General features: G+C 38.8%; 1 protein-coding gene and 3 non-coding genes across 5 annotated transcripts; 1 reads left to right on the top strand and 3 right to left on the bottom strand.

Moving 5' to 3' along the window:
- Window positions 1-770: 770 nt before the first annotated feature.
- On the top strand, window positions 771-25,362 carry LOC121632689 (ankyrin repeat and fibronectin type-III domain-containing protein 1-like). Of its 2 annotated transcripts, none has more exons than XM_041974372.1 (19): window positions 771-997; window positions 3,940-4,124; window positions 6,390-6,654; window positions 6,785-6,985; window positions 8,864-8,977; window positions 10,280-10,377; window positions 10,649-10,739; window positions 11,220-11,327; window positions 11,660-11,759; window positions 12,126-12,255; window positions 12,383-12,502; window positions 12,739-12,845; window positions 13,189-13,303; window positions 13,521-13,687; window positions 13,884-14,061; window positions 17,064-17,226; window positions 17,827-17,993; window positions 18,140-18,341; window positions 23,233-25,362. In XM_041974372.1, the coding sequence occupies exons 2-19, from the start codon at window positions 3,963-3,965 to the stop codon at window positions 23,970-23,972; spliced, it is 3,228 nt and encodes a 1,075-aa protein (XP_041830306.1). In that variant the 5' UTR covers window positions 771-997; window positions 3,940-3,962; the 3' UTR covers window positions 23,973-25,362. The 2 variants fall into 2 exon arrangements, with proteins under 2 accessions (XP_041830306.1, XP_041830300.1); XM_041974366.1 differs by having other exon boundaries at window positions 3,812-4,124.
- Window positions 15,238-15,309, bottom strand: trnaw-cca. The gene has a single exon. It is a non-coding gene; the product is annotated as a tRNA-Trp (tRNA).
- On the bottom strand, window positions 21,136-21,207 carry trnaw-cca. Its single transcript has one exon. It is a non-coding gene; the product is annotated as a tRNA-Trp (tRNA).
- trnaw-cca lies at window positions 21,699-21,770 on the bottom strand. The gene has a single exon. It is a non-coding gene; the product is annotated as a tRNA-Trp (tRNA).
- Window positions 25,363-25,371: the final 9 nt, after the last annotated feature.

Genomic DNA, 25,371 nt, shown 5'->3' with positions numbered 1-25,371 from the left:
CACCTGCATTGAACTTCCTCAACACACCCACACCCCGATGCTACCCCTGAAACCAAAATACCTGGTAAAGCAAGGCAAGTTTATTTGTATGGCACATTTTATGTATAAGACAGTTCAAATTACTTTACACCAAACATTAAAAGCATTACAGTGGGCAAAAGCATTAAAAAGTAAAAAGAATATGAAGACAGAACAAGCTAAGATAAACAGATCTCACAGAGATCTCACAGATCAGTCTGTACATTGAAGCAGTCTTAGGTTGACAGGCTATGATTTCTTTTCAGCCCATTTTTACTTCACAGCCGTACTGCAGCTACATATAGGGGTGTCAAGAGCTTCATATAGCCCCATACATTTTCCAATGATCTCAACCCACTCCTTGTCACATCATTAATGTGCTCACTCCAAAACAGCCTGTTGTTTTCTATGATGTTGACTATAAATGTAACAGAAATAGCTTTTCTTTTATTACTTTTATTGGAGAGAATGGCAAACGACCTGCACGTGACAGCTCTATTTTTATGTAATTAACACAACATCAAGAATTTCCCACCAGGAGGATAGCGATGATATCATCCATACAAGGGGTGACATCTAATCTGCGATATTTGTAACATCCTTAGTAAGTGATTCCTTATAATCTGCTAATATTGACCATTTATGGTTAATCACATCAGCACATAAAAAGTAAGGCATTTGTTTCTAAGAAGTTAAGTGGAAATTAAATGAGGAAGTGGGCGGAACAAGGAAGATGCGTGTGAGTGAAAGACTCTGGTCTTCCACTCGGTGAAACGTTCAAGTACGCCTCTCCGTCAGTGGTTGTAACTTAATGAACCCCGCACGATGGATTTAACCAGAAAAACAACCCGGCGTTTGTGAAACAACAACAACAACAAAAAAAAAAACAACAACAACGCCAAAAACAAAACAAAATTATGCCCAGGACTCGGCGCAGTGTTGGGAGAACAGCAGAAAAAAGCGAACATATCAACCAACGGTAAGACATTAAAAACTTTTAACTCATATTGTACAGGTTCATAATAATGTAGGGTAAACTTTTTACCAAAATAATCTGTTCAGCGACAACATCTATGGTTTTTCATACTGGTACCCTTGATATTCATTTAAAATTATGTGTAAAAATAACCACTTTGTCACAGATGACACCTATTTCAATAAACTGGTTAACATAAAAAATTAAAGCTATTTGCTTAGTATGAAAAATTATCCATGTTTTATACCTATGAGGAGGGGAACAATAAACATGTTAACCAAAGGAAATTAAATTAAATTTATGCAGCATTTTTAATCAGTGGAATGATATGCAGGTATAAATGGACATCCTCTTTTATTATTAGGTGTAAATAATTATAATGATGTAAAAACAAACAAAACAGATCTGGTAAAGTTTCTGTGAAAGCCTGTCATGGCCAGTTTTGGGGGACCATTTGGAGAGGTGTTATGGCAGGTTACAGAAATAATTTATAAGGAGTTTGAACTCAAGTAGTTCACAGATGCATATGGAGAAAATCAGGAGAGATCCATTAGAAAATATCACCCTTAGAACGAGGTCCATAGCTAATAGTGTGTAAGGTTGCAAAACAACCCAGGGTAACGTCTAAGCAGGTAAAGCTCTCCTTATCAATGTGTTGACCATCAAGGGAACACTGAACAACAGTGGTGTGAATGACAGGGCTGCAAAGAGAACACTGCTACTCTTAACATTTCTGATTGTCAACAGTTTGCTTTGAATGAAGCTGGAAAATGAGACCAAAATGTACTTTTTGGGGTAAAATGATAAGTGTTATGTTGATAGAAATGCTTGGAAAATACTCATTTGTATAACATCACAAATTGCAAAAAGTTTTTCACTGAGCCGTAAGTACCAAACGTGTCCCTGATTAGACTCAAATGTGGGTTATATAGTGGATGATGGCGGTACCGTCATGGTTTGTGCCGCACCTGCTCCATCTTGGGGTATCAATATTGATGGTGCAATTAATTCTGAGCCATATTAACCACTTATAAAGGAAAACGTGATGGTATCTATTTATGAACTGAACATCTCGATAGAGTGGGTCATCCAGCTAAACAAATATTAAAATGGTAATCAAAGTGGTAATCAAACAATGAAGATAATGCTTGGGATCTGTCTTTGTTCAAACAGAAATGCATGGAAAAAAAGTTCACATACCTGTGGTTCCCACAGATGTGTAAAATATATTTAAAAAAATACTTGGTCTTGTTTGATTAATTGGATTGTCTTCCTTCTCTTTTACTGTTTTTGTAAAAATCTGTAGTTGTAGAAATACAGAAATATTCATATAAAATATTGATGATTCCATCTGCAAAATTCATGCATAGCTTACAGAAAACTTTGATATAAATCACATAAATGTCACTATATCACTGTATTCAAAATGAAGATTTGGACACAAAGGTTGCACTTTACCATAGCCTTTGAAGGTGATAGGCTACTTTCTGTGGTTTATTCTCACAGAAGACTGCAGCGCATAACTTCCTGAGAGATTAGCAGTATTAGTCATCATATGTTTCCATGCGCGGTTAAACTCGAGAGCCATAGCATTTAGCAGACAGACAAAACGGAAAAAGTGTTTGCAAATATGCATCCCTCGCACCCTCAACATAACAGACATTAAAGAGGTAAAAAAAAAAAAAAGTAAAAAGACTAATTATAGGATGAGGTCGCAATTACAATGCTCCCATGGTCTCTGACTGCAATGTTAACATAGTTTCCACTTCTTTCTTTGTGTTTTGCTTCATCTTATCTAAAGGTCAAACACCAAACAGAAGCTTATCTCCTCTTTCAGATGTCTCATCAGCACTTTCTATGATTTTTGTAAAAAACAGTAAACAAATAGGGGACAGTAACAGTGGTATTACCCTTATAGTCCCGTATCTACATATAGACAGTGCAGGTACTGTGCGAGCAAGTGAGTCACACAATGAGGTAACAGGTACAATGGTAATGTGTCACTGTGACCTGAGCCTTCATCGTCTGTCTGCAACTAGCATGCACCAGGGGAGTATTTCCTTTCTTGCAAGGACAGTGCAGCAAAATGAAATAAAAAAAAAACAAAAAAAGCTTCGACACCGGATGCTTTTGTTTAGATGGGAAAGTAGTAAGAAAAGAGAGATGATAAAATGTGACTCTCTCGTTTTTACACAGTTACCCCTTTTATCTGAATGCTTGTGGCACGATGTAAATTGAAACAACATGAAAACAAATCCTCCAAGGCTCTGAAAAGAGAGAGAAGAAAGAAGGGATGAGAAAACGAAAAACAGACGGTGACAAATAAAAGAGACTTGCTAACTGAAGAGGATAAAAGAGAGCTTTTTTTTAGTACTTATGCCTAAATGTTGACAATACAACTCTGCAGGACAGAGTTTTAGACACAAAAGTAGCTGACTGTAATAATAAAAAAGGAAACAGACAGTGAATCATAATTATCATAGTGTTAATTGAATTTTGTCCTCAAGCTGATAATATGGGGTGATTCCAATTTATTATAACACAAAAGGATCCTGACTCTACATGAGTTTGCAGTTCTTTGTTTAATTAAATTGATGGATCTGTGGCTTTGTGCGCTGGAAGACTTCATTCAGGGTGAAGAAAACCAGTGTCACACAGAGGGTTGAAGAGGAACAAAAGAAAGTAGAACAAGACGAGCAAAAATAAATGTCTCAAGGTTTGGTATTCTAGACAGATCTCTGAGCTTGCTTTTAATATTCTTTTTTTTTCACTATTATAATGAACTTTTATATCCTCTCCTCTCTTTGTGGCTCTTAGATTGGGACCCCTGATCTCTACTCTGCTTTTACTACTTTACTGATTGCTCTGATTGTTTCTCCTAAGCTGCTCAATTTTCCTTCTTCTCATTTACTCTTGTTTTCTGACGCCTCCTCACTCCTCTTCAGACCTATACCACCTCTTTCCTGTCATGTCTGTATCCGTGAGGAACCCACCTCAGCGCCGCCGCTCTCTGGGTCCCGTCTCACCCAAACGCATCTACAGAAACCTGTCTGTCAGACTGAAGGGAGGGGAATCATCTGCTGCCTCGGAGGTAGACACACCCAAATACCCCAGCAAGTCCCAGGAAGATGTAAGATGTTTTGTTGTCTTTTGGGTGGGAGCTTTGATCTGTTAGTTGTGCTTTACTTTAGTCTGTCTTTATGGAGCCTTCTACCTCAGCTCCACTACATCCCAGAGCAAAATGCTGTATTTCTTACTTCAGTTGGTTAAAGCTTGAGCTATTTTACTCCTACTTCTTCTTTTACTGTACATTCCCAAGAAAAGTTAACACGCTATGTAAAATTTCAGTTAAAACATAATGCAATGATTTGAAAGTCCCATAAACCAATATTTATTTAGAGTAAAACATAGGAAGCATCAAATGTTTATCATGAGACATTTTATGATTTTATTCAAAAATAATATTTGATGAAAGCACATCTAGAAAAAAACAGATCTCGCAAAAAAAAAACATCTCAAAAGAAGTTGAGGTGGTACTAAAAAGAAACAGCTGGAGGAGTGAGCTGCAACAAATTTAGCTAATTGGCAACAGGTTAGTAAGAGCACCAAAGGGAGGCAGAGTCTCTCAGAGGAACTGATGGGCAGAGATTCAGCAATATGCAAGGTATCGTTTGTGCAAAATGTGAAGCTATTGCAGGATCATCTTTTTCAACACGAAATTTGTGAAGAAAGTTCAGTCATTTACTGTAAAATACATCATCAGGAGATTCAGAGTATGAGGATACACCTCTGTACACATGTAATACAGACAAACATCAACATTGGATGTCCCTGACCTTTAGGCCGTCAGGCAGCACTGCATCAAAAACAGGCGAGATCCTGTCATGGAAACCTCCACATAGGCTTAGGAGCTCTTTCACAAATCACTGCCTGTAAACAAAGAGGTATCAATATGTGAATATGAACTACAAATGTAGCTGCCTTCTCTGGGCCTAGATAATTTAAAATGGACTGAGGCATAGTGGAAAACTTTTCTCTGGTCAAATTAGTGAAAATTTGAAATTCTTTTTGAAAATCGTGAACAACGATGCTGTGTACTACAGGCGAGAGAGACCATCCAACTTGTTATCAGTGGACAGTAAAACATCTGCATTTCTGATGGTACAGGGTGCGTTAGGGCCTACGGAACTGAAAACTTGCACATCTGGAAAGGCACTATCACTAAAAGGTATGCACCAGTTTTAGAGTAGCATATGTTCCCATCAAGACAGTCTTCTGGCCTTGTATGTTTCAGCAAGACAAGGCAAAACATGGCATTGGATCTATTACAACAGTACAACAGCCTTCATGCTCTGACACATGGCGTCCCAGATTTTTGGGGATTGTGGTATTGATGCTTACATTTTAACTAAAAATTTTATTTCTTTAGACATCATTATCACACGTGGTTCAATAAAAAAAAACCTCTGTTAAATATGTTATAATAGTTAAAACAGAAAAAAAAATATAAAAGAGTTTTAAATGGTTTTCAGTTGTGTCTACGAAGAAGTATTAGAGCCAAGTGAAGGAAAAAGCTAGGAGAAAAGGCAGAAGAGAGAAGGCTTTTTTCAAGCTTAAAAATTTAAGTTAAATTCTCAAGAATAAAAATAGTTTTTCTGCATCATGATTTGACAGGATGTTTTTAATTTGGGCAAATAGGTGGAAGAAGGCAGTATCTGTAAACACGACACCAATGTTCAAGAAGTGTAATTTAAAAAGCTGGTGCTGGGACTTATAACATCTAGATCAATTCATTACTGACTAGCATGATGTGTTCTAAAGAGCTTTGACTTTTATCTCCAGCTGCTGCTTCTGTCTAATTTTTGCTGGGATGTGGAGTATTTTTAATTTTCTGTGTTAAAGAAACAATGGCTTTTTAGAAATATGTTAACAATCTGAATAATTTATGATAAAAAAAACACTTTAAAAGATGTTAAAAGTGTCAGTCGGTTAAATTTTGAATATGCAGTTAATGTTTGGACAGTCAAAGTTTAGATTTACTTTTTTCCAATTAATATGTTGTACCAAAACTCAACTAAGAGTTTTTTTTTTTTTTTTTTTTTTTTACAAAACAGACAACTAAAAAAAAAAAAATCACCTTTTTTCTAAAATGCTCTTTTTATGTCATAATAACAAAGATTACCTAATTTTCTGAGTCTCATAAGGCTGCATTATGAATACATCCTCCCGGGGTGTTTTGATTTATGTGTTCTGTATTTCTGTCTCATTCATTGCCTTTTTCATTGCACAGCAACTCCCTTCCTTCTTGTAAAATAAATCTCTTTTGACATATAAACCCTCTTTCTCTGTCTTACAACCTCTGTGGCTGTGCACCCTTTCTCCTTTTCCCCATTAGTACAAGACCCTGTGGGAGGCAGTGGAAAATGAGGACACTTTGGCTGTACAAAGCCTTTTGTCCAGAGACCACACCAGTTTTGGAGGAGGAGGAAGCATGTGGGAAAGAGGAGAGAAGAAAGAAAAGGAGTGGGACAGAGATAAAGAGAAGGGGGTGAACAGAGTAAGCGAACAGGGTCTGGTCCCCCTGGACGTTGCTGCCCTTACCCACAACTCCCCTCTGCTTCATGTGCTGACAAAGGCAGGAGCTAGACATAATCCTGTTTGTGAGTTCTGTGATCCAGAATATCAGACCACACATCAAAAACAAGTATTGTAAGACATGACTTTATTTAATTACAAATCACATTCTAATTGCATCCACTCTCTGTCTGTCTAAACTGTATTACCTCTCAGTGTGCCGGCCGGTAGAGTGGTCAGCAAAGCTGGACACTCTGGTGGCATTGGCAAGTAAAAGAGTAGAAGAAAAGAAGACAGAGCTGGTGAGGAAAGCTGTGGCCGGGCCTCAGGCACAAGCTGATGTTCAGAGACAGATCTGCCTTTGGAGACTGAGGCTGCAGCTGTACTCCCGGATGAGAGAGAACTTCCAGAACACAGGTTAGTGGTCATGGGTCAGTCTGTGGCAATTCATAAACTGTAGCTCAGAACAGAAGCTACGTTGGTTATCTTAAAATCTGTCTCAGAGCTTTGATTTCATTCCTGAAAACAGTGCATCATTTTCAATAGAATTATACAGTTCCACCACTTATCTAAAACAGCTCCTCTGCATATGCAAGTAGCAGTTAGTCAACAGTTATCCTGCTTCATAGAGGGAGACGCTGTCAAAGTTTCTGTTTTGTCAAGCAGAAGCAGCAAAATCTATTTTTAATTAGGTATCAGAAGATCCTGTATTGAAAATGTTTCTATTTAGCAGTTAAGGGTAGAGAAAAAAATCCTTCATAAAATAATATGTCATGGTGCTGTTTAGCTCAACTGAGTGTCCGCCTCATGCACAGAGGCTACGGCTACTTCTCGATGCAGCCAGCAGAGGTTTGAATCCCAGTCTGCTCTCCTTCGCTGCATGTCACACACGTCTGACCCCTTTCCTGTCTAGGTATTTAAAAACAATTAGGTGCTCAGAGCTGAACTGAAAGAAGTGAGCACAGATAATAATAGCTTTCTATTTGACTGTGTTAGCTGATAATGCTTTGCAAAATCCTTCTCTTAAATAAATTGTATTCCCAAATGCTAAGTCCGACATGTTAGCCACTACAAGGCAAGTTGACGTGATTGTTTTCATATATAATGTCCACATGGACACGTTAGCAAGGTTAAAATCCTGATGTTCAATTGAGGTTAAAACCCATCTTTTTAAAGCTCTGTCATAACCAGCAGTTATCAAAGCCCTCCACTCCTACTGATAAGACAGCAGTGATCAAGTATTCAGTCCAACATTGTGCTGAAGTTTCACAGACTTTTTTTTACCTTTGTCTGGCCTTTTAACTGCAAGTACCCCTCTACCTCCTTTCAGCTTATCTGAAATTCAACAGACTGCCTTGTCATCAGCCTGTCCAAATTCTCTCATGTCCTGCTCTCCCTCCACTGGCTGCCTGTATCAAACAAAACCTTGATGCTTGTAGATGAGCAGGAGTCTACACAGATAATATTTCCAAGGATTTATTGCTGTCCCGTTTCTGTGCCAACCTGCTCACATCTTCATCCTGTTGGCTCTTTGATAGTTTATTTCTTTTTTCTTCTAGAAAAATGTCATGATGTCCCTTCTGTCTCTTGTTATACACTAGAAAGGCTTTTCATTTTATTAAGGTTTTTTTTAAGGGTTTCATTTTATTTCAGTTCCAGAACTTCCAGTTCTCTTCCGTGAGTTTTATTATCATATTTTTGAAGGTAATCAGGCTCCCGGTCTTCTGTTTATGCGCTAAGAAATTAAGCCTTTTCTTATTAGAAATCTCTTGAGAAAAGGGGGTTGGCTCTGTGCTTAAGATCTATGTGTACTGTTTGCTTTGGCGTATGACTTAAACTCCAGGTCACAGCTAAGTTTGAGCTAAACTAAAAATCTCTCTGTACAGTCTCAGTGGGCAGAACACACTTAGATATTATCACAAAACAGAAACTCTGGGTGATCATTAATGTTGTGATAATAATGAGCCGCTCCTGTGTTGCCTTGGAACAACAGAAAGCTTTAAGGGAAGAATAATTAGCAGCTCTAGTTTTTTGGGTTGAGAGCCAGAATAATGAGATTCTCATTGACACACACTATAGTTAATTTGTTGTACATTTAATTTCTTTCACTGCAATTAAATACAATAAATAGTTCATTTCAGTTTATGTGAATCAGGTTTTACACCAAATATGGCACATTGCATTACAGTGGAGAAAAAGAGTGCTTTTACTTTGCATGGTTGCTGTACTATTTGTTTTTAGAATGAGCCATATGCACATTTTTAATACAAATGTTTTTTTAACCATCTCAACCAGAGCTCCCAGGCCCTCCCAGTCATGTGTCAGTCCTGATAACCAGCATTTCATCTCTGTGTGTGGTGATCAAAGAACCGGAGGGTGACAACATGGGACTCATCACCCGCTACAGAGGTAAGATAAGAAGATTTTAGTATGCAGTCGTGTCAAAAACATAGAACATCCTCATTCACCTCTGAGGTTTTATATGTCAGTCAGGCCATAATTAAAGATCACTTGGTTCTTACTAGATTCAAACAACAACAAATGACACTGAACAACAGCTAAACCAAAATGTAGAGAAAATATTTGAAAAACTGAGTGCTTCCATATGAATGAAGAGGGTGAGTAGCAGTCAGGTTCTGCCAATCAATGACCTATCTACTTTACTATCAGCAAAAGCCCCTCTCCACAATATTTGGAATCCATCATTTTTTAATTTATTAATCACAATACCGTTACCAATGTTCCCAGAGCTGAACTCAGTCCTGCTTTAGCAACGTTTAGAGGAGCAGCAAAACTCAAAGAGGGGCATCTCTGACTCTAAAGTAAAGTTCATAAAAGTTCATTCTAGAGTTGAATGCAAATCTGTCTGTCTGACATCCACAACATAATAACTGAAAAAGAAAATAATCAATGAGTTTAAATAATCCACTTAAAGTTCAGAGCTCAACCTGGTTCAAATACTCTAAGGACCATGAGATGCTAACAAATGTCAGTGGTCAACATTGTAAAGAGGGTGGGCCAGAATTCCTCCACAATGATGTGAGGGACAGATAATGTCATACAGAGAATGGTAACATTATGTTTGTGCTGTTAACGATCAATGAGATCATGAAGTATACTAACCCTATTCATATCCTGCTTCTGCATGTGGCTTAGTATTCATTGTCTTAATGGGACAGTGCAATACGTCTTCTCTTGTTCATCTTTATCATGATAAGGGCCAGATTATTTTTTCAAAGATGTCTTGATCATTAAGACTTTAAAGTTTACAAAGGTTGCACTTTCTTTCTCACATGGATGTTTTATGTATTAAATATTGTTTGTAGCCCTGCGACAGACTGGTGACCTGTCCAGGGTGTACCCTGCCTCTCACCTGTTAAAATGCTGGGATAGGCTCCAGCTCACCCGCGACCCATATGGAATAAGCGGTCAAGATAATGGATGGATGGATGGATATTGTTTGTACTGGTAAAGAAAATCAAAGCCGTGGCATTGTTAAAACTGGCCTGCGTAAAGACCTTTTGTTTATGCACCTGGTTTCAGCATCAGTTTTGCATTAGCATGATATCCAACTTCACTGCCAAAAGTAGATTTAACCCAGGTACAGCATGTTCCTCAAACTGTAAATACTCAACTCCTTCGTTCTTCCTCACTAGAGTTTTGAGCAAAGCCAGAGGCAAATTTGTCAGTGAGGTTGTTTTTCATTTACAGTGGAATGGAGCACCTCAGCCAGCTTCAAGCGTGTTCTCGGCTCAGCCCAAGTTACAGAGACGAAAAACCCCTCCTATATTATCAAGGGACTGACAACAGTAAGTGATGCAGACATACACAAGCTATAAAAAGAAACTAACATATAATCACACTGACATTACACACACAGTAGCTCTAGACCATCACGTTGACTGTAATTATATCCTCAATCATCACCACTTTCCACAAAAGAGCACTTGTCAACAGCCTTACTGAAGCTGACGAATAAATAATGAGATCACGCTCTGGTTTCTTTGTCCTGAATTTAGATAATTTGGAAAGTTAATATATGGTAATAATTTGGCGCTCTGGTGCTTCCTCCAAATACAGGGAATGCAATACTTTGTCAGAGTGAGTGCATACAATGTGAAGGGATGGGGACCGCCTCAGTGCTCTACTCCAGTCAGCGCTGCCCCCTCTAGTGAGTATACTGAACTGCAAAACTGATGAAAGGAGATTCATGGCTGGCAAAGGCTATCAGCATTGTAAAATTACACAGCAGACAATAATTTTAAAATAAAACAGCAGAATCCACTCATGGTAGGTAGATTCATGAATTATGAAAAACACTGAGAGTGTTATGGTGAATCACTGGGCCTTGTTCCCATGCTGCTTTAATGTTGAATTATTAGCATAATGCTTCATAATACCACCATATTTAATGCAAACAGTAATAACAGGAAATGCGCATCGAACTTCAGAGGAGACCTGATTTCACTGGTCCAGAATGAATCAATATTGAAACTTCAGAATGCAGAAATTGACTCCCACACAAGTGCTTCTGCTTCCTTATCACCCTTGCAAAAAGAAAAAGAAAAACAAAGGCAGCACTTGCCTACAAATTACTCCTTGGTGTCTGAATGAAAAGTGACGATTTGTCTCTGCCTTTAATTCTCTGCAGGTTGGAGAGAATGTGTTGGTGTGAAGTCACAGTTCAGGAACCATGAGGGTCTTGTGAGGAAACTGCTGGAAGATGCCAGAGAATCACAATACAGAGGATATTGCATAGGTAACTCTAGGAATTTAATGTGGTATGTGCTTCCAGTTGCAGATCCAAATAGAACTTTATTGTGCTTTATAAATAGTAGAACTGATTTGATTTTAATTTAGACTAGGTGCTGCACTACTTTTAATCTTTCTGATGTACATTTAAGAAAACTGAGAGAACATAAAGAAAAGAAGATTTCCTTTACACCACTATTCATTTCAGGTCTATTCAATACAGAGAATACCACCTCTCTACCTTTACCAAGTCAAATATCTTCAGCGTTCATAGTGAATGTATTCTGGCAGATGAAGTGATTTTCATCCAGTCTGATCCTCCTCTTCCTCATTCCACAGAGAGCTCAAAGCCCCAGAGTCCCAGCAAACGTCTGTCAGTGTCTCGAGGCATCAAACAACTCTTCCAGTCTGCCACCAAGTTTGTTCGTCTCCTACAACGGTAGTGCTCATCTGTCTTACCTGTCCCACCGTACCCAGTGGGTATCAAGAGAATTGGATTAACTGTGATGTGATCACATCAGTGTAGACTGCAAAGTGCAAGTCCAAACCCTTGTGTCTTTGCAGCTCCTGGAAAGAACAGTTGTAATTTCACAAGGAAAGATATCTGAGATTAAATTATTGCTGAAAAATTTTACAGTAGACTTGTGAATGCTTCTTCACGTTTCATTGATATTGACAACATTTAAATAACTCTGAAATTTTTTTTGAGGGATTAGAGGCTGTTTGGTTATTTGAAAGGTTTCTTATTTGATCATTTTTCTCATCTAATGAGACGGCTTTCTTCGTCTTATAATGATTTCTTCAGGGGCGTGTATTTGGCAACTGTGTTCTACCACAAGGAAGACATCCTGGTGACAGCTGAAGATCAGATCCCGCTGGTAGAGATCCAGTGCTGCTCCACCTCTATCACCAATGACTTCCTTTGGTTTGCCAAGGTTTATTCAACACATACTGACATACATCCTACTAAGAAATATTACACGTGCTGTGGTTTTTCGTGAAAGCTATTAAATGCCTTTATGTGAATTGAAGTGGAACACTGAGGATCTTCTTTTCTTGTAGTTGTCCTGTGCATGGCAGCAAGTTCCCTGGCTCCAGCAGGGCCTTTCCTCTGCTCACTCATCCCCCTCATCCCTCCTTCAGAACCGCCACAACATTTTAAGAGCCATTTCCCAGCTGCAGGTAGGAAGTTAAGCCGCTTATTCTGAAGATAAGAGACATCAAAATGAGTTAACTGCTGTTTTAATTACCCTTTTATATATTTTCCTCCCTCTGCTCCTTCCCCTACTACTTTTGCCAAACACAATAAGGCTATTTCACACATATAGAGCCTGTTTTTCACCACATGACATCCCTAATATCCTCTTTATTTCATTCTTGTGTTTCTGTTTTAACCATGCACCTTTTTTTGTGGTCAGTCTTCTCTAGGAACGATGGACCTGGGCCAGCTGTACTATGAACCGCTGAAAGACCGCCAAGGCAACGTGCTACTAGTAACTCTGAAGGAATTCCCAAATCCTCCTCGGTGAGAAAAAGTCTTATGTCATATCCCCTTAATCCCTGACAGACATTTTAATACCTCTGCAAAGAGCAGAGAATGGAGGCTTTGACCGCCATCTGAAGGACAAGACTCCAACTCATCACTGAAGAAACATTTCAAGATCCAGACAATTTTTTTATTTTCTCTCAGCATTCTTTAGTTTTTCCTTGTTCAGAGGAGATAATTACGTAATTTAGATATCAGGCTGAGCTTGTTCACACCCATAATGCAGGATGTTTTTAGAATATTAAGCCCGCCTGTTGGTTGACATTAAACTTCTTGTTTTCATGTAGCAGCATTTAAATTTTGTTCAACTTGCCTGTTCTAGTCCTCCTGACCCTCCACTCCACTGGATGCCTTTGGCCCGACTGGAAAAAAACCGCAGGAGAACTCCATTGCTGCCTGAGCCTACTGCCATGGACATCCTGTATGAGCAGCTAAAGGTGAGTTTGACACATTACATGTATGCCAAGCAACATAATCCATCAAAAACAGTTCATTCTCCTGTGATTTTAACATGAAAATGAAATGTATTTAAATTAATTTAGCTAGCCAAATTAAAATTATCCAGGAAAATGGGGAAGGAAAAACAAGATGAAGCAGGTAAAAGAAGATTACATTGTATTTACATCCACCATGCAATGTTTCTTTGTTCTCCAGGAAAAATTGTCCTTCCATAGACACAGCACTCAGTGGGCTCAGCCGGGTCTGTATGTGGGCATCCTGAAGCTGTGCAGCTCAGTAGAACAGATCAGGGTCCTGGTGCCGCAGAGGCTCCCTAATCTGCTCTGCCATACACGGGTCCGACACAATGCCCACGTGTCCAGGTAACACTTTTCGACTACGTTGATGTACTGATGCAGATGAAAAGATAGCAGTTTCACAAACCAATGCTCAAACATTTCCCAGAACAACTTGGACTTATCTCAAGTTTTTTTTTTCCCAGGAGAAATAAAGAAGACATTTCTCCACCTATTTCCACTCATTTGCTCTGCTTTTTTGTTTTGCATTATTTTGTGACAGAGACGAGTGGACATGGCTCCAGAGTCATGTTCACACCGCCCACAACGCCAGCATTCAGAACCTGTTGAGCGGTGAGGACGACAGCTCGATGGAGGGCAGCAGCTTGAGGGAATTTGTCAGATGTCTGAGAGCAGCAGTCACGCATCTCCTGACAAAGCTCAACATCCCCCTCTACAGGGTAAAAACAGCCACCTCTAACTACACTGACTGGTCAAAAGAAAAGTCTCCACATGGACTTAACTAAGCAAATAAGAAACTAAGCAAAGGTACAGGCCTACTATTTGATAGTAGGCTAGCCAGCTGAAAGATAAATCACCACTGCATGGGTGATTTATATTTATATTTATATATAACAAGTAATTTATTCTTACTGATGCATGAGTAGCTTCTCGTTTTTTAAACAACTATGTCATAAAACACATCCCGTGGTCTGTTTAATAAGGTCGCCAGACTGTGGCCCAATTAGATGCAAGCACAAAGACCTACCTCAGGTAGTGTAATGTTGTGGGTATAGAGCCATATAGTCATAGTATGTCATTTTATATGGCTTTGTGTATCAGGACCTGGGTATGTTGCAGTCATTGAGTTGACTATAAACTCTGTATATAACTTCTCTGTATACAGAAGTATTCTACTATTGAATATGAGTCTAAATAATCGCCTTGTCGAACATACATTTTCATTCGGGTCCCATCTAGCTAAAGGACAATGGGCTTCATTCACCAATATTTTCTTACAAAACTTCTTAAATTCCATGTTTTTAAGAAAACTATCAGATTCACAAACATGTTTGTAGCCTACCAAACGTTTCATATTTTGCCTCTTAGAGGCAGGTGAATAACAATTTCTATTAACTTGGACAAAAATTCTGCAGTCTGGGACCATGAGTGCATCAGGAAGAATATCTTAGTGGTATAATGAATAAAGGGGGAAGTGATACACAGTATAATAAATTTTCTATATTCTGTTTCTATGTTTGGGAATAAAAATGACACCTATTGTATCCAGACATATCCAGCACCCTTTCAAAAAGGGGTACAGTTGATGATTGAGCCAGTGCATGCATCTGATTAACTAAAACGTCTAGGTGAGTCTAAAGGTTAGATTTGGATACCAAAACATTTGTGAAGGCCTTATAAATCATAAATCTTCATAAAAAGTTTTTTTAAGTAAGTCTGAAAAGTACTGTTGGTCAATGTTGGATAACAACTCTTTCTTCAGAACAATTATCTAAACAACAAGGATGGAAGTCTTCCCAAGACCAATGTATTAACAGGAAATTAAGCCTGTGTCCAGCTGCTCTTGTCAGCATCAATGTGACTACATAATGCTGAGCTGCATCTTGGAACATTAATGACCCCGATGTGATTTGAACACACAACCTTCTGATCTGGAGTCAGACGCGCTGCCATTGCGCCACGAGGTCCTGTTGACATGGTCACATACCATGTGTTTTGTGAGGAATGAAAAGTTGTCTTACAAAATCTGATAAAAAGAAATTCTGTTATAGTTTGTTTGTATTGTCATGAATTGAACTCTGGAAGGCAACACAAACACTGACTTGTCAGCAATCAAATGTCAGTGAGCGTTCTCCTGAGTGGATACAAAAATCTGTGAATAAGAAGAACAAAATCTTCATTATAAAAATGAAAGTATAATAAATTTGTTCGTGATAGCTGTTGTTGAATGAGACCCAATTATCCTGAAGTCTTGTGGTTTGTACTTTACAAGTCCTTATGACCACTCAAAGCCTTTCCTCAGTACAAAGCACATTATCCCATAAAAGACTTGGTTTTTATTTACCTCTGTCAAGGCAGAGGTTTTGTTTTCTGTGGTGTACGTTTGTCTGGCTGTCTGTCTACTCTGTCTACTCAAAAAGTAATGGACGGATGTTGATGAAATTATCAGGGAACCTCTGAAATGGAAAAAGGAACAAGTGATTAGATCTTGGGGGTGATCCAGATTGCCACCTGGATCCAGGAATGTTTTTTGAACACTAGAAACGCCAGAGGTGTTTATTTTGACATCCTGCCGATGCAGCATAAAAAAAAAAAAAAAAAAAAGATAAAGGTGGCATTTACAGAGGCAAGATTTTTCATTTGAATCTTTTTTATCATTTAGACACAACTTTAATACATAATTAGCTTGTGGAATTACATCAGGCTTGTATTTCAAATAAAAAATTTTTAAACAGCTATGTTGTAAGACACATCCCGTGGTCTGTTTAAAAAGGGTCAAATCACTGGCACGCATCAGGCAGAGGAAACATCTAAGTAGAGTGCAGAAACTACTAAACTTGGGTTAAGAACTGTTCAACACATTATTAAAAACCAGAAGGATAGTGGGAACCATGTGGTCGAAAACAAAACATCTTGAATGATGCGGATCAGCGATCACTTAGATGTTTGGTGGATTAGAGGCTAACAAAACTGTAGAACCCGGGACTAATAGTAAAAGTAAGAACATTTCCACATGAAAAATGTGAAGGGAACTCAAGGGATAAGGACTGAACAGCTGTGTAGCCATAAGAAAACCACCAATCAGTGAGGCTAACCAGAGAAAAAGGCTTCAATCTGCTAGGAAGCAAGAAAATTGGACTCTGGAGCAATGGAAGAAGGTCATGTGGTCTGATGAGTCCAGATTTACCCTGTTCCAGAGCAATGAGTGCATCAGGGTAAGAAGAGAGGAGGATAACGTGATGCAGCCAAGCTGCAGGATTTATTGGTCTCAAATCGTGAAAGGTTGGTTCAGGGAACGTGAGACATCATTTTTACACATGTATTGGCCACCTCAGAGTCCAGACCTGAACCCCATTGAGAATCTTTGGGATGTGCTGGAGAAGTCTTTGCATAGTGCTCGTTCTCTCCCATCAATACAAGAGCTTAATGAAAAATGAACGCAACACTGGATGGAAATAAATTTTGTGAGACTGCAGAAGCTTACTGAAACAATGCCACAACAAATGCATGCTGTAAGCAAAGCTAAAGGCAGTCTAATTAAATTAGTGTGTGACCTTTATTTATTTATTTTTGTGGCAACCTTTTTGGGGGGCCAGGCAGTGTACATTCTTTTCTTAAAATAAACATATACACATATAGTGAAATTTAACTCAACATCTAGTTTACATTTAATTTTTGACATACTTGTTTTTTTTCCTACATTCTGCTGTGTTTCTGGTAGGCGTATCAGTACGGTGTGTACACACGGGAGCTGCTGCAGTTTGGTGAAAAACTGTCCATGCTGCTGCTCCTGCCTCCAAGTGAGGACTTCAGCTCTAGTTACTGGCCTCTGGTGGGGACCAAAGAGCCCAGCCTCACTATGCCTCTGCAGATCTTTGAACTGGGTAAGTGGCTAAGTGTAACTGAACAATGTCTTTCAAATAATACCAGTGCTTTTTTTTCCAGCTATTGCTCATAAAAAGAGCCGAGAAATCAGAAGATCAGATACGCTGCTGACCTCATGTTCTGACCATCGGACTTGAAATACTTTGTACCTTGAGGAGTCTCTAAACTTGTTGCAAGGAAGACTTTCTTCTCTAGTAAAAGAAGCATTATATCCCCTTTATAAGGAATACTTGACAAGTCATATTTTTTAGACTCCTCAATAAGATCAAGGTGTGTCTTCTTCAAAGGGAGCAAAGGAAAGAATTTTAACAACTCCCCAAAAAAATATCCTGCAAATTGTACCATATTCACTGCTTGTTTGAATGAAAATGTGCTGAGCATCAAACAAACTGTGGGACATCTTGTGTCAATGTATTTTGTGAATTTATCCTCCTATTCAAGCACAATGAAGGTCTGGTTTTCCACCTTCCCCTTCAGACCCCCCTTTTTAAGAAAATCCCACTAGAAAGGTACAATAATGTGAACTAATCAGTTCTGAGGCTCTCTCTCCTTGCTTTGATGTATTGATTTGTTATTTTTCTCAACTCTGACTCAACTAGTTCACTTCTGGACATATGAACGGGACTTCCTCTGTCAGTACTGCCAGTCCTGGGTAAGGCTGGAGCTGGACACTCATCTGGCTCAGCAGGCTCTGCGCGAGTCGCTGGACACCAAGGAGGTGCAGGAAGCCCGAGAGAGGTTGAACAACATCACTGAACTTTCTCATGTAAGTTTATGAAAACAATGATAAAACAAAACAGTGGTTCTTTCTATTTTCTCCTTTAAATTATTTAAATTAAATTAATAAAATGAGTAGGAGAGAAAAGGCCTGCACTCAAAGTTCACTGCTCTTCCTCTTTCTTATTTCTTTAGCGTTTGGATGTGGTATGGAGGGATGCCCGATGGATTATGGACTGTTTACAGTGTGTTCGATCTAAGCAGTGGGTGGGAGCAGTGCCGCTAGGCTTGGTGATGGGGGGAGACCCACCTCCATGTCCTGATGGTGAAGAAGTAGAAGAGAGCTTGACTGCCCGACTGTGGCCCCATTGGATGCAAGCACAAAGACCTACTTCAGGTATGTTGTGGGTATAGAGCCATGTAGTCATAGTATGTAATTTTCTATGGCTTTACATATCAGGACCTGGGTATCTTGCAGTCATTGGGTTGACTATAAACTCTGTATAACTTCTCTGTATACAGAAGTATTCTACTATTGAATATGAGCCTAATTACCTTCTCCAACATACATTTTCATTCTGGTCCTATCTAGCTAAAGGCTTCATTCACCAATATCTTCTTACAAAACTTCCTCAATTTCCTGTTTTTAAGAAAACTCTCTATCAGATTCACAAACATGTTTGTAGACTACCAAATGTTTCATATTTTGCCTCTTAGAAGCAGGTGAATAACAATTTCTATGAACCTAGACAGCAATTCTGCAGTCTGGGACCATGAGTGCATCAGGAAGCATATCTTAGTGTTGTAATGGCTAAAGGGGGAAATGTTACATGGTATAATACATTTTCTACATTCTGCTTCTATGTTTGGGAATAAAAATGACACCTATTGTATCCAGACAAATCCAGCACCCTTTTAAAAAGGGGTACAGTTGATGTTGGAGCCAGTGCATGCATCTGATTAACTAAAACGTCCTGGTGAGTCTAAAGCTTAGCCAGAGGTATTTTTAATCAGGAGGCCAGGTCATAATCTTATAAGATTTGGATACCAAAACATTTGTGAATGCCTTATAAATCATAAATCTTCATAATTTTTTTAAGTAAGTCTGAAAACAATTTGTTCTAAGTACTGTTGGTCAATGAGGCCCAATTTATTTTATTTATTTATTTGACAGGGACAGGTGTATTCAGTAAACATGTATCACACCATAAGATTTATAGCTAAGACTAATTCGCAGTGTCCATCCCTAGTTGGGCTTTTACAATAGAAATACATTACATTTACAATGCACAAAAACTTGATCCCTCTTTAAAACCTTCTTTATCACCGTTGGATAACTAATCTTTCTTCTTAAGAATTATCTAAAGCCTGGTACACATATTACGCTTTTTTTTAATCTTATGAGATTGTTTAATGGTTTGAGTCCTCACACGTGAAGATAAAAAATCAGGCATTAAACAGTTTTGATCATAATGTGTGTGGTGTACACCAGTAAGCTAATCACAGAACAACACAGACATGACGATGCTGTCCAGCAACTCATCTACAATCTAGTCCTCCAAGCCGGACAAACGTCGAAACGTAGAAGAAGAAACATAGCAACAACCGGCAAAAAACGAAGAAGAAACACAGTAACGATCGGAAAACACAACACTCATCGTGGAAGAGGATATATAAGGCGAGGGAATGATGGTGGTCCTGGGACTATTGTTAACAGAAAAAGCCAGAACTGAAAAAATAACAGACTGGAGACGACGTGAACGGCCAACTTATGAGTTTTACTGATTTTATTTCTCTCGACAGGATCAGTCTTGCTCTTTAGAAATGTGCCACTTCAGGCCAATCCTGTTTTGATTCATCCCTCTGAGACCTTCTGTAGGAAAATTTGTTTTTCCGCAGGCTTTAAAAAATGTAACAAGGCTATCCGCAGCTTGTTTTTGTCTGATACTGTTGCCAAACCTAATATTGTTACATACTGGAATAATTTTGTCAAGGATACTCCGTGGGCTCAAGTTTGGATGTTGACAAACAATTATATTTTAAATAACAAGATTAAAGAGGTCTCGTTCAAAATTTTGCACAAATTTTATCCTGTCAAACATTTCCTCAAGAAATTAATTGACGACGCTGATATCAACTGCTCTTTTTGTCATACTCACCCTGAAACTGTTCCTCATTTATTTTGGCATTGTGAATACAGTAAAAAAATTGGTTTGATATTTCCAAGTTTATTAATGATAACTTGCTTATTGATTTTTCTTTGTCCTTTACACATGTGGTTTTTGGTTTTTTAAGTATGATGAAAAATTTTGTAAAAAAAAAGCTTATGTGATTAATCTACTGATTATTATGGCTAAATTCTTTCTGCATAAGTGTAAGTTCTCACAGCATAAACCTCTTTTCTTATTGTTTCACAGAATGTTCATGGCTTGTGTTAAATCTTTGAAAACAATTAACAACGATTAGGCGAGAAGGGCTGTTGCTACTTGTATCACATTTAACTTATGTACGCCCTGATCTGTAATTTGTAATATGTAGTCTTTTTCTATATCTTTATCTTGGTATTGGTCACCCCTGTTTATGTTCAGTTTTTATTTATTTATGCCCTTTTTTTTACTTTTTGCCCTTTTAGTTCTTGATGCATTCTGTCTTATCTTTTTATACCATTTCACCAATGTAATTCTCTCTTACAGTGATTAGTTTCTATATTGTTCATTATATGTTCTTATTATTTGTTGAACCAAATAAATAAATAAATAAATAAACTTTATTTACTTCCTTGTTCCCCAACCAGCTCGTTCTCTGATTGGCTACATTCCATCCACGCAATCACAGTGCACGAGTTGTCGGCGTTCCTCTAACATATTGGACACGTTCAATGCTCCCAATTGTCGGCTACGACCTGTTTCAGAGCGGATTATCAGGACAAATCGGCTCGTAACACACCACAGACTAAATGATGATGTTACAGGGAAATCTTAGGATGATAGGGCGTTTGCCGTTCTAAGTCGGGAAGAGGATAAATCAGGACAAAAACAGCTCAAAAGTTATTATGTGTACCAGGCTTAAGTTAGACAATGATGAAAGTCTTCTCATGACCAATGTATTGACAGGAAATTAAACCTGTGTCATGCTCGTCTGCTAAGCATCAATGTGTTTACATAATGTTGAGCTGCATCTTGGTACATTAATGACCCCGATGTGATTTGAACACACAACCTTCTGATCTGGAGTCAGACGCGCTGCCATTGCGCCACGAGGTCCTGTTTATGTGGCCACATACCACATGTTTTGTAAGGAATGAAAAGTTGTCTTACAAAATCTGATAAAAAGAAATTCTGCAATAGTTTGTATTGTCATGAATACACTGGAAGGCAACACAAACACTGATTTGTCAGCACTCAAATGTCAGTGAGAGTTTACAATGATTTAAATTGCAGCCATTATGTTGTCCAACAAAGAAACAATCATTTCCTTCTGGCATTGAGCCTGAATTACAGAAATTTTGCAGCCGCTTTTATCCAAAGCAACTTACAGTGGTTAGGCAGTAGCATTAGGGGTCCTGCCTAAGGACCCTAAGGCCACCCTAAGGCCTTGAAACTGTGGTCTCCCACATAGGAGACAGATGCTCTGCTAACTGAGCTATCCAGCTGACAAACAAGAACACCATGGTTGGGAAGCTTGAGGTCAACAGCTTCTGTTAACCACTACTGAACATTTGACCACAGTCTGATGCACTATAGTGGAACATAAGTGACCCCGACGTGATTTGAACACGTAACCTTCTGATCTGGAGTCAGACGCGCTACCGTTGCGCCACGAGGTCTTGGTTAGGTGCTCAGATACCACCCGTTTTGTTCTGGTTTATCTCTGCATCTCTGAAACCTGTGGATCTTGAGCTGCATGTGGCTCCTTTCTCCCTGGCTCAAGAGGAAACTAAAGTATAATTCTGTGTGATTCTGTGGTTTATTTGCATTCATTACCATTCATGCTGGCTGACTCACATGCGTGTTTGTGTCAAGCAACTACCAAAGAACAAAAAAATGTAACATTGAAAGACATCTGCAGAACAAACACAGCTGAGGATGATAAAAAAAAGTGATGTCAAAAGTTCTGAAGGAACCTGAACAGTGTAAACATACTTTTTATACTTAGATCAAGACTCCAAACTCAACTACTGCTGCAGGTTTTGTTGCAATTCAGAAAAGAACGCAGTTTACAAATGGACAATACATGAAAGAATCACTTGTTATGACATTCAACCATTTATTCTTGGACTTGAGTGAAATTAGAGACATGCATTTCTCTGTACAGACCATCATAGAAAGGACCATTAAAATGACAACATCTCAATTCAGCAAACTGATTCAACGTTTGCAGACTCAAGAATTTATGAGTCAAGTAATGCTGACAATTTTGAGCAGATAGCGTTCTTGTGTAAGTATGTGAACTAGGATGGTGTATTGTGGCAGGGATGCATTGAAAACTTGAAGGACTGCAGCCTCATAGGACTGAATTCAGTAGCCCTGACTTAGAAGTAGAAATCTGAAGATTGCAATCCTTAAAACAGAAAACTTCCAGGAGTGAACTGTATCCTAATTGGTACGAGGTTGGTGGGCTTTCTAAGACAACATATGATGCATTGGCTGGGAACCAACCATGAGTCCACTAAAATCTCTGCTGCTCACTGCTGAGCAGTTCTTTTTGTGAAAGGTAAGATTTTATGACCCCAATGTGATCTGAAAACACAACCTCCTCCTCTGGAGTCAGACACTTCTATTGCACTGCAGGGTCTTGGTTAAACATCCATATACCACCCAATTTGGTCTTGTGTATCTCCCGTATATGCAACAGGTAAGACGGCAAATCTCAAATGAACTCATTAGACCACAATACAGATTTCCAAAAGTGAAATGTCTTTTCTAATTTTACTGTCATGAACTTTAACATTTAACATTCTAACTGAGGCCTGTAGAGTCAGACATGTAGCTATTGGATTTTTTAAGCAAAGCAAAGTAATTTTTTTTATCTTACTCCTCAAACCAAAGCACAGCAATCCACAATTTTAGATTCCTTTAAACTCTTGTTTCTTTTTTTTTTAGACTTTTAAAATGAAAATAACTGTAAGTGAGAAGCAACATTTTAAAGCAGATGTCCAGGTCCAACCCTAATTGTCATTCCTGGAAGAAAACCGACCAAAGGATATGCAGATAATACTCATGCATTACTGGACAGCATAATGTTTTATCATCTCTTAACTTCTTTTGGTTTTCTCATTTCATTTTCAGAGAGATCAGCCAGTGCGCCTCCACCGGAGGCTCCAACAATCACCACACCAGAGGAAATAACTGTCATCCCTGAGGAGGCGGTCTTGGTGTTAATGGAAGGTGTTGTGAAGGGAGGGTATCCCGTCGACATTAACTCTCAGTCAACCACAGACCTGACGAGTATTGCTCAGTCAGAATGTGGATGCACAAGCGCTTTAATAGGGTCTGGACTTGAGCCTGCTGCTATTGTTCAGCTGGAAACAGGATACACGGTGTCGGACACAGAAGTCTCCTACAGAGGAGAACTGGACTTTTCCCCTGGCATCACTGAAGTCATCCGACCGATGGAAATGGCAGAGTTGGTGGACATCTTGCCCACGCTGAGCCTTATTGAGGAGGAAAACCCCTCTGGCACATCTACACCATCTGTGATGGAGATGCTAGAGAGCTTTGGACTGGGGATTGCAGATAACAACCCTCTCTTTGACTTTGGGAGTTCAGACATGATGAGTGAGGGTGGGAGCGTGTACCAGCCCATCTTGTGCTATAATAACAACAGCAGTGTGAAAGAGGCTATGGTGCTCCAGGAAGAAGAAGTGGTAGCCTCTTGTATTGCTGCTGATGCTGCAGATGGTGTACCTGCTACAAGTTGGGACTTTTCTCAAGATGAAACAAAGACACAAGAGGCTACAGGCAAGGGAGCAGGTCTTCCAGTGAGAAGCCAGGTGGAGTGGGACAGGCCTTCTAATAATTTGTCCTGATGTTAGCTGAGATCCCAGCTGGCTTTATTCCTGTCTCAGTTTAAGGTATCAGCAAGATACAGACGCTTCCTTCAATTCCTGTACTTCTTCATCTGTTCAGTTAATGCAAATTCTTGTGGAAAACTGAAGAACTCTGGTGACATGCAGATACTGAGGAATCATTACAACCAATTTAATAATGAATATATAAAGTCAATACAAAACTGCTGAACTTGAAGTTTATTTTTCCCCTATATGCAGTCATCTAGATCTTGCCAGATGAAGAAGAATAAACTATAATAGTTGTTGTAATGACTTGAAAATCCACTGCTCACTACAGCACAAAGCCACATTGATGCTTGTTTGAGCTGTAATCACACTGATTAAGTCCCTACAATTCCGGCAAATAGAAGGATTTCATTTTAAATCCGTGAATAAGTTTGCCTGCATGCACTTTCCGCTTTTGATATCTTGGGTTGTCTGTTTCATTTTAGTCAAAAGCCAGATATCTAATTAGAGAAGACTCCCAGGGAATATAAAACCAGTCTGCAGTAAAATGTCGGTCCTACACTGAATCCCATCTGTATAGGGCATCTTTACTTTTTCTGGCATCACAACCGTCAAACAATGTGTCTCTGGAGAAATTTAAGTCAGTGACATGAGGCAGCATGAAGTGGATTTTGAGATTCTGGTTTCTTTGCACTGGATATTTTCAACAGGGAAATGTGTGGCAGGAATAGTGAAAAAGAGGCAAATAGAATGTATAAGTTTTCAGTGCCTTTCAGAAAAAGCCAGCATATGACCAAATGTGCACATATGAATTAGGAAAATATAGTGGCAACCTTTGAAGGCCGAATCAGTGTGTCACATCATCATACTGTAGCTCCCAGTTTATTATTCACAGTATGTCTACACATCAGTTATGTCTTACCCTTGTCAATATCATATGACAAATACCCACTTTTCTACTGTATAAGGTACCATTTATACAGCAGCAGTACAAACCTTCACACTAGTAGTCACAACAGGTTCTGCACACCCTAAATAATCAGTTTGAGGCCAATACACAGTGTTGATATTGTTGAATTACTTAAAAGTAAATTGAAATAACCTTGTTCATAGTGTGTTATGACAAAAACATTAGTTTTACACTCTTAATAGCTATTTATTTAGGCATTTTTCATGCTAACATTATTTTATGATGATTACTCTAACTATTATTATTGGCTGCCTCAGTCTGGTTGCTGTATTTTGACTGTTTTCACTAAGGTTTGTATTGTATTCATGCTCACAGACTGACTTTTTAAGAATGCATGTGAAGCAGAGTGTTGCTGGTTACTGGCAAAGTGCCTTCATTAACTTAATCACTATGAGTAAATGATTGTTACCTTTGTGGAACTGGTGTTGCTGTGACCACTTA

The sequence above is a fragment of the Melanotaenia boesemani genome, chromosome 2 (genome assembly GCF_017639745.1).
Source record: "Melanotaenia boesemani isolate fMelBoe1 chromosome 2, fMelBoe1.pri, whole genome shotgun sequence".
Taxonomy (NCBI): Eukaryota; Metazoa; Chordata; class Actinopteri; order Atheriniformes; family Melanotaeniidae; genus Melanotaenia; species Melanotaenia boesemani.
Note: the sequence above shows the minus strand (reverse complement) of the source record. Positions and strands in the feature narration are given on the sequence as shown.

Excerpts from the sequence above, each read along its gene's own strand:
- LOC121632689 (XM_041974372.1), top strand. The coding sequence starts at position 3,963 with ATGTCTGTATCCGTGAGGAACCCACCTCAGCGCCGCCGCTCTCTGGGT. Across the intron at positions 10,740-11,219 it reads AGTCAGCGCTGCCCCCTCTA|GTTGGAGAGAATGTGTTGGT; the intron begins GTGAGTATACTG and ends AATTCTCTGCAG. Across the intron at positions 14,062-17,063 it reads TCAACATCCCCCTCTACAGG|GCGTATCAGTACGGTGTGTA; the intron begins GTAAAAACAGCC and ends TGTTTCTGGTAG.